General features: G+C 44.9%; 1 protein-coding gene across 1 annotated transcript in view; it reads left to right on the top strand.

Annotated features, from left to right (window-relative positions):
• Positions 1–779: 779 nt before the first annotated feature.
• CFAP43 (cilia and flagella associated protein 43) overlaps positions 780–9,971 on the top strand; it is a 1,012,780-nt gene continuing 1,003,588 nt past the window's right edge. The window contains exon 1 of the mRNA XM_069611745.1: positions 780–890. Coding sequence (XP_069467846.1) covers positions 841–890 — 50 coding nt within the window. The 5' untranslated portion in view covers positions 780–840. The remainder of the gene's footprint in view (positions 891–9,971) is intronic.

Here is a 9,971-nt window from a genome sequence, read left to right as displayed (position 1 = left end):
GTAATTCCCGGATGATTTACTGATAATCTTCATTACTACTAGTCCTGCTCTTCCTCGTCCCAGTATGAGTTTCCTGCCCGGAGGTGAGGGGGGGGCGTGACTTTGGGAAAGTAAAAATGGGGTTCCTGTGGGAGGTGGGTCACCTCGTAATCCAGGTATTCCCTTGCGATTGGCATAGGCTGCTACTGACCTTAAAACATACTGAGGGCCTCATTAGGACTGTTTCCAGCACCTGACTTCCCTCTGCAACCGTGACGTTACAAAGACTTGTAATGAGGCCCTGAGAATGCTTAAACAGTTGTGACTGGCAGTGTTTTCGGGGAAAAGAACGGTTGCAGAAGTAACAACTATTCCAAACGAACGTGAAGATTGTCTGCTGGGGGCACAGGCGGGGAGAGCATTACAGTTGAGTGACAAATGGGAAACATAAGCGGTGTGTTGACAAATTCGCGGCGGCACGGTGTGCGCAGAGAGAACGGCTAAACCGTCAAAGCTCCATTTTAGCGCGATCAAAATCCTTTTTGGCAATAGTGACATTTAACTTGAAAGGTATTATTTATTATTATTATTGAAAGGTATATTTAACATTTCGCGGGGACTGGGGAGATAGAACTTTGTAATTACGTTTCTGGACATGTGTCCCTCTTTTGTGTCTACGTTCCGGGATCAGTGGGTAGTCAGTGGTACACGCGCGCGGCCGGTCCTGCGGAGACTAGCACAACCAATGAAAGGGCTGTTTGCGTTGCCTGAGTAACGCGTGTAAACGGAAGTGCCCGCAGTAGAGAAAGCAGGCGTTGGTTTGAACGTATCGAGACAGTAACTTACTACTGAAAGAGGGCTATGGAGGTCAGTGGTGGTAGGAGCAACGATAACAGCTCTCTGGATCTCAGGTGGGGTGTGCACGTGTGCATATGTAGTTCTATCACACATCGTTTGTCGATTTGCATGGCAATTGATGGTTTGCCGCAAGGCATAGAGCATTTGGCCAAGAGGATAACAGGTCAACGTGCCACCTGTTATCCGGGCGCTGGTTATTGAAAAACAGGATGACCATTTGCCAAATTACATGGGCATATTGTCATTTTATGCTTGTTGCGAGAGTGAACATTACTCCATGGGCTGACACTGTCCCCACGTACCCCTGATTATTTATACTGTAATGTAATTTCAGGTTATCAACACTTTTGCGCCGTGATAAATACTTCTTTCTTGCACACAACTCGCACCCCTCACCTAAAAAACACGCCCAGAGGGATAGTGAATCAAAAACAAAACACGCAAAACGCACATCACTCTCTAACCAAGCTATACACCTAAAAACCTCTGACAACAAACAACTCAAACCCTGGACACCGCCCTTCCAGACACAACAAGCCCAGTACACAAAACCAAACACACACAGAAACCTAACACACACACAGACACCAGTTGCTTCTGGTTCTGCACACACCAACAGATGAGCACAACATCTATCCTATCCCTCTCTCATCAACCCACTTTTCCTTACAGAGCCTTGTTAGGGGAGGAAGACCATGAACACGGCAGGGGCGCGCAATACACATCAATTTAACATAAGGTAGTCCCCTACCTTTAAAATGATGGTAGCACCTGAGCTTTCCACTCTAAGTTGTTGAGATAATTTGGAGATTCTCAGCAAAGCAATGATCATTTTATGACAACAAAAACGTGTAAAATGCTGGTATGAAATTCAAAATTAGGGTTATATAAGGGCTCTTATGTATTCCCTTAAGTGACAATAATGGTCCAACATGTTACTCGAAATTGCTTATGAAGGGTGTTAATCCTGTAACAGTGTTCCTTCCATATCTCCCAACTTGTTGAATCACATTGAGGGTGAGGATATTTGAGAGAACGATGCCATTAAAATCAATGGGGTAGATGATTTTAGGAGGATGTTGCAGCTTTGCTAAAGGGCTGATCTCACAGTAACGTGTGGAGCAATAACGTGTGCCGAAGAAGATGAGTAGCCTCAGAGGATGTATGGGCATTACCTGACTCTACGTTAAGGGCCTGATTCATGGAACGTTTTCCTATGGGATTGCGCCATTATAAAACACTTCCATGAATCGGGCCCTAAGTGTTCATAAATAATGTAGTGACTAAGTGCCATAATCAATCAGCATCTTAAGAAATCTTATTGATCAATACATGAACTGATGACCGGATGACTAATTACTACAATCAATTGCCAGTGACAGAACATCGGATTGATTAACATATTCATGTATATGCATTGTTGTCCAATTGCGATTATCAATTGTCTGCACCAGAATATCTGATTGAACAATACATTACATGATCCAATGAATTTATCAGATAAATAGACATTATCTAGATCAATATAGTAGTTACTAATTGGTATTATTGTGTCTACTTTTATCATTTTTCTTTGTGATTTTTCTCTGAGTTATATTGTCCTCTCATATTTTGAACTATTTATCCCACTTACTTCCACTGTATATTATTTTATATGGAACAATGGTTTCCAGATTAAGGAAACCCGCGTCCCCTGCACACTATCAACAAAGGCCGTAGCCTATACAAATTTTATAGGGTACTATTGGTAACCTAATTGCTTTTCACAAGAATTGTTTTACAATTTCAGTAATTTTCTTTGCTTTGCTATGACTGCAAAAGTGTTCTGGAATCTCCCAATTAATACTTGACAATTTCATCTGTTTATCAGAAAAACAGTAATTTATTCAGATTTTTAACAAAAGACATTCAAAAAAATATTTATATTTATAATCTGGCCCAACGCGTTTCGAGTATCAATTTTCACTCTTCATCAGGGGCAATGTGTTCTGAATTCTTTACATTAAGTTTAAACTCTGGAGAAAAAATAAATTAATAATCTAATATTCATATTAATGTTCATATGTACATTTAGAACAAAAACAAGGTACTTCATTAATCAGTTAGAGGCACATATAAATGTTACTGTATACATCATTGATTCATTCATTGAAATCTATTCCAGTTACATTGCTCTAAACAAAACCATTAAAGTAATGAGATTTGCTAATGCTATGAGCCTATTAAGATAACAGACAAACCCATCTTAATCAGGGAAATGACTGTGTTCCAATTGTGGTTAAAAAATAATTGATTTTGGCTTAGAGCTCATGCTGTAACACACACTTGCTTAAGGAAGTAGACACTCTATTGATAGCTTCTATGATAAAAAAAGGACCTTAGTAGTGATGACTAGTGCAAGAGGTACTAATAAGAAGGTAGAACTTACTTATGCAAGTAATTTAGGACTCCACAGGCAGTTATCTAAGGCTTCTGTGTGGATAGGATGTCCTATTCTGTTAAATAAAGTGAAAAGCAGAGGATATATTGTGAAATTGAGCGAACATTGGCTGTGAGGCTCAATGTAGTGACAGAGTGGCGTACTTACAAGTAAAAGATGATGAAAAAGCAGGCTTCCTATAGTGATGGTCACTGGAGACTCTCCATCCGCTTCTAAAATGAAAATGGAAGCGGATTGAGTATTTATAGTCGCGGGTGACGTCACCCGCGCGATGACGTCACACCACCGCCATTTTCTTTGTTTACATGTGCGGTATGCCTAAATGCTGAGAAAGGAAGAACATAGTGAATCCAACTAAAGATAGAAATTCGTATCTGCATGGCGTGATGACGTAAAACTGCCGTCATTTTCTTTGTTTACCTAAGTGTGTGATGTGTCTAAATGCTGGGAAGAAAAGAACATAGTGAATCCAACTTGAATTAGAAATTAGTATCTGTACAAGAGGTCTGACCGGTATTAAAGTAACATGGTAATGTTAACCATTTAAACTCGTGGTAACGGTAATGGTAAAGTAGTATGTATCAGACCTAATCGTGCTATACCTTAGTCGAAAAGGGAAGATAAAAGAAATTAGATAAGCTAAAAATAGTTGGAAAAAGAGGTGGAGACATTAAAATGTGTGTCTTAAATACAAAACAAGCTCCTTTGACAAAAACAATCGCATAAACATTACAACTTAGGCTTTGAATACAGTTTGATCTAACCCATTGATGGGTGTACAATCTTATTGTTAAATCATAAACTCGAATAGTCTCTTATGTATTCCCTCTGAATCTTTTAACAAAGAATTTAACATAGAATTTAACATAGGATCTTTTACTTATTAAGAATACATCTATGAAGACTGGGTGTGCATGGTGATTATCAATCTTTCCACTGTATATTATTTTATTCAGCATTCAGTGATATTTTTTATTTTTCTGTTTAAATGTAAATCGTGCATGTTAATCTGTGGTTGATCTGTGCATTTTAAGTTGTTGTTTAACTATTTTATACAATTTGAAAATAGAATCATTTATATTTATAGCGCCTTGAGATCTTACCAGTGGTACATAAGGCGCTATATAAATGCAAAGTAACATAACATATGAAAACATTTATATGTACTTAATTTAAATATGTCCTCTGATCCGTATGGATAGAATTGCTTACCATTATTTAAGGTTTAGGTTTTTTGAGATAAAATATCATTTTACTTGAGAACAATAACTGCAGAATTCTGTATAGCAATGAATTAACATAGCTGACCAGAGAGCTAAAACATTCAATTCTGCACAGAGTAATCTTTCCGATACCCTCTTTAAATTGTGAAAGCCGTAGAGAAATAAATTAGACAAAATTGCTACAAAATAGGAACATTGTTGTGTTTTTTGGTTTCTCCCAAGTACCTATTTGAAGTGCGGATTCCCCGTCTATTCGACACATAACTAATGTATTGACGAATCATGTCAGTGGGCACAATCTGGTGTGGGATTTTCAAGGATGACCAAGGATGTAAGTAGGGTGTGGTGGGTTGGTGGGGTCTGAATGTGCAAAAAGGTGGGGTATGGTGAGTATGTGAAGTACTCTTGGCTCCAAGCAGGTCCCACAACAGTTGTTTCTTGTTGGAATGGGAAGGCTTGGAGAAGTAAGAAAGTGTAATCTACTTGGCCCTGTACTTGGTCCTCCCTTACCTCACCCTCTGCTGAAATGTGTAGAATATTGGCATCTAGTGCTTGTAGAATGTTTGGAGTTTAAGTCAGGATGACATTTGTACCGCATGAGAGTGCCCTGTCGGCCTATTGTTCCTAGCTCATATATGTACCTGTACTGTAAGCTAACTTCTATGAATACATCTTACTTGCAATGTTACTTGAGTGCCGTACCTGTTTCTGCTGGACAAGGAGCATCTTGCTTGCAACATTGGCAACAGCTTGAAGGTTCCACAGAGTCCTTGTTGTGGTGGTGGGCGTAGCAGCCAGTGGATGACCACGGCACCCCGGAAGTACTCCCACCCTCGCCATTGGCAGAAGCTCTGAAGAGCAGTGAGGGGAGTGCAGACCTCCCACACTGGAGAACTGGTGCAGCTGTTTGGGGTGGGCACAGCACAAAAGGGGCAACTGCTTAAAGTGTCTGTGCATCATCAGCCCAGTGAGCCGCGCTGGCAGAGGACTCTACCAATGTCAGAGGCAGTGAGTGCACGTTGGTGAGAGACCAATGTAAGCGTGCGTGGCTGCCTTGGTAGTTTCTGACCAGATGACAGGGGAGACCGTGCATGCAAGGTCACAGATCTCAGCAGCTGGACATGGAGGCTTCACAGTGGTCCCGACTGAGAAGGGAACGGTGGCCATGCGGAACACAGTCCATCCGGCACCCACATGCACAATGATACTTTTTGGCGCTGTGTGCTCAAGGGGGTGGTTAGACAGTTTGACTTCTCGGGCCTAGCATAAGTGACATACTGCATGCAGGTACGTGCAGGGTCCTTTCCTTTTGGGACATTCAGGGAGAGTTCTCGGCTGGCCCTGCAGGGCTGCCGGCGCTCCAGCCCGGTAGTATTATGGCCTGGAACCGGCATAGGAGGGGCGTGCGTGCAGCATTTACAGACGTCCACACCCGTGCTGTGTTCACCCGTGACTGACCTTCCATTGCCGAAAGGCGCACCACAGCACTTATTTTACGTCACCACGTTCACATAGTGACATATACTTATCATCCCTCTTCTTTCCCCATTGACAAATAGAACAAACATATATACAATTCTGTCACAGTACCTCCTCTCATTCGAGTGCATGTTAGCGCACATAGTCACTTAGCTTATCAGGAGGCCACAGCACCAGCCACAGGAGATACCGGCCGTGCTGCCGGCCCACTGGATCCGGGGAAATGCTGACCGACTGCAGCCCCCCCCCATTTTGTTGGGTCAAGCTGTCCGCATTGGCTTGTCTGGGGGACTGCTGCCACCCCTTTCTTGGTCCGGTTGTTCTGCATCAGTTAAGCTGGTAGACTGGTGCCACCCTCCTTCTTGGCTCGGGTCCATTGCTGTCACCTCTCCTTCTACTTCCCTGCCGTGTGCTTGGTCTCGCTCCTCTCTCCATAGTGTCTGCTGAACTTTCTTGAACAGGATGCACTCCTGGTGACTGATTTTCCTTCACGGCTGGCAGTAATCATGGTACCTTTCCCTCCTGTTACTGTCTAGGGCTCGGTCTCAAATAAGCTCGCCAGCTTAGTCCTTGATGGGGTCCGGAGTACTAACACCTGATCGCTGACTCTGGTGTGTGACTTCCTGGCACCTCGTTTGCTACCCATGTGTTCTCTTTGTCCATGGATTTTGCTTTGTTGTGGCGATGGTGTGGTATGGAGGACCCTATCATTGTTCTGAACAAAACATCCTCCGGGGGCAGGGGGGGTGTTGGATATATGTTTAGTGTCAGCCAGTCGTTTCGCAGGAATTGGTATACTTTCAACTCCTATGGGGCTACTTGGGCCTTTGTGATCCTGAGTACATTGTTGATCGTTCTTATAAAACGTTCAGCATCACAATTTGCCTGGGGCCAATGTGGTGTGATGAGAAGATGAGTGATTTGGAGGTCATCCATGTACTTTGCAAAATGAGCCCCTTGAAATGGTGGCCTGTTGTCACTTTGAAGACATTTGGGTAGCCCATATGTTGCAAATATCTTTTCTAGAGTTGGAATTACGGCTTGCGCTGGCGTGGAATTAACTACTTCTGCCTCTGGCTATCGGGATTGTTCGTTGACAGCGACCAGGAGGTAGGTCCCCTCTTGTACTGTGCAGAAATCAATGCTCACCGATTCCCAGCGTTGTGTGCTTCTTGGTGCAAATTGTATTGGTTCGGGTAGGGGTGGCGCTCTGGTTGACGCAATGGCTGCCTCGACCTTGGTGTCGATCTGTGGGAACCATACTCTATCTCTGATCCTTGCTTTGGTCCTCGCTATGCCTGGGTGGCCTATGTGTGCTAAAGCGATTATCCTTTCCTGCATTTTGAGTGGTATCAGGATGCAGGTCCCTCTCAGGTTAAGGCCTTCGTCTGTAATGGACAGCTTGTGGTGAATGGTGAAAATCCCTGGGAGAAAGACTTTCGCCTCCGATGTGCAGTTGTGGTTGTTCTGAAGAAAGGAGTTCCACACCCCTGGCGTTCTTCATCAGGGTACAGCATGGGTCACTGTTCGTGGCTTCCACCAGTTCTGCTGTGCTCACCGCTTTTGGTTTGGTCGTTTCCATAATCAGGCATATGTGTTCTTCAGTTTCCGCGGATTCCAAGATTTCAGCCGCTGGGGCGGCTCTCAGGTGTCTGGATAAAAAGTCTGCAGGATTGTCTGTTCCTGGTTTGCACATGAGGTCGAATTCGTACTGTTGCAGCTGGTGCAACCATTTTTCAACTCGTGCTGGGGGTTGTGGTGCCGATCCTGTAAATATGAGCATCAGCGGTTTGTTGTCCGTGAACGCCTTCAATTTCCTCCCATACAAGTATAGAAGAAAATGCCTGCATCCCCACAGGACGGCGATTGCTTCCTTTTCGATGTGTGAGTACCGTTGTTCTGTTGGATTGGGGGCTCTGGGCATGTAGGCTAGCGGTCGCGTGTCACCCAACGGGGTGGTTTGGACAAGCACCGCCCCTAGAACTACCAGGCATGCATTCACGTACAATTCTTTGAGCAGCAGGATGTCATGGTAGGCCATCGTAGTACTAGCCGACAGTGAGTCCTTGATCTTGTGGAATGCTTCCTGACATGATTGCTCCGACACCCGTTTTGTATTCGATTCAGCTAGGGCTTGCAGCGGTTCTGACAGCGTGGCCCGGTTGTTGATGAACCTTCTGCAGTACGTGGCCATCCCCAGAAAGCTGCATACTTCTGTAGGTGTCGTGGGTGGTGCGGCTCCTTTCATGTCGGCTACTTTGAGTGGGTCTGCTGACACACCTTTGCCGTTGACTATATATCGAAAGAATGTTAATTCCTCTTTAAGGAACTTGCTTTTGTCACTCGGTATGTTCAAACCTGATTCCTCCAACCTGTCGAGTACTGCCACCAGCCTAACCACGTGATCCTCCTGGTCTTTGGCATGCACCAGGATGTCATCACTGACATTGAGTACTCCGGCCAGGTCTTTCCGGATGGTGTGTATTGATTGTTGGAATATTTCGGCTGCTGACAATATCCCAAAGTGTAGCCGTTTGTATCTCCTCAGCCCTAGGTGCATCAAGAATGTGGTGTATATCTTGAGTGCTTGTGTAGCTTGAGCTGGTGATAGCCCACCTTTAAGTCTATCTGGGAGAACACTTTGGACCCCGATAAATGGCCACATTGGGAAGACGCATGTCTATGCATGTTCGGATGTTCCCTGGTTGCTTTGGTTTCTTCGTCACTACAATTGGGGAGACCCATGGCATCGGTCCTGTCACCTCCTCTATTATGCCGGTTTTCTCCGGGTCATGTAGTACTTTTTGCAACTCCGTTCCGCATGTGGAAAGGTGTTCTCTGGTGTCGTACTACTTACGGCTGTATGGTTGGGCCAATATGCAGCTTGATCACCTTTGCCAGGAGGTCATGTACTTTGTTGTCATCTGAGATGTCGCAGATGAACTTGATCAGTCCCAGGTCCTCTGTCGAGTCCCAACTGAGTAAGCATTCAATGCCTGTGTCGACAACATATATCTTTGACTGGGTTATTCGCCCCCTGGCCCTGCTGAATGTGGTCCAGAATTGCCCAACCAATGACAGGGGCTTCCTGCTGCTATATGCATACAACCATGTGTTAGTGGCTTTTAGTATTGGTTGGGGATCCATGGTGCGTAGAGTAGTGAGGGGTATCATGGTCACTGATGCTCCGGTGTCGATCGTCATCGTTACTTTGTGTTCTCTCACTTGGATATCGCATCTAGGCCTTTTTTCTTCCTCTTAGCCTTTTGGTCTCCTCGCACCAATGCCGAAATTACATTTATTTTCCCTTTTTTCTTCCTGGTCTGGTGTGTCGCAAATGCCGCCATTGACTTGTTTTCTTCATCTTCCGACTCTGCCGATGAGGAGTTGTTCTCGACCACGACCTGCTGTGCCTTTGCTTGCTTCTTGTCCTTGGGCATTGTTTTCCCAGTCGGAGATCGTCGGCGGGTTGGGTTGCCCGATGATCGGCAGACCTTTGCATAATGGTCAAGGTGACCAGAGGCACTGCACGTGGTGCCCTGTGCAGGGTAGTTCCGCCTTACATGTCGTTGTCCACCACACCACCTGCTGTCGTTGGGCCGAGGGTCTCTGGGTCGCCATCCAGATGTACGAGTGGGCCCATGGTCCTCTCCTCGTGGTCGATCTGGAACTGCCGCAATCGTTAGGGCTGGCGACAGCTGTAATCTTTATAGGGTAGTGGTCATGTGAGCCGATTGTGCATGCAAATGTTCCTTCTGGGGGCCGTATTCCAGGATGCGGGATAGAGTAATACCTTTTTCGCTCAGTATGATTCTCCTCAACTTCCCTGAGTGCATCCGGGAGATGTTTTGGCACCTTATTTCCCTGTCTGCATCATCAAACTCGCACAACAGTGCTAGTTGCCCCAGCCGGGTGTGGTAGCCGTTGATTGTCTCTGCCTTGTTCTGGACCGTCGTGCGGAAATTGAAGATTTCATAGTTGTGGTTGAGTTG

The sequence above is a fragment of the Ambystoma mexicanum genome, chromosome 8, assembly GCF_040938575.1.
Source record: "Ambystoma mexicanum isolate Mex_15411 chromosome 8, UKY_AmexF1_1, whole genome shotgun sequence".
Taxonomy (NCBI): domain Eukaryota; kingdom Metazoa; phylum Chordata; class Amphibia; order Caudata; family Ambystomatidae; genus Ambystoma; species Ambystoma mexicanum.
Note: the sequence above shows the minus strand (reverse complement) of the source record. Positions and strands in the feature narration are given on the sequence as shown.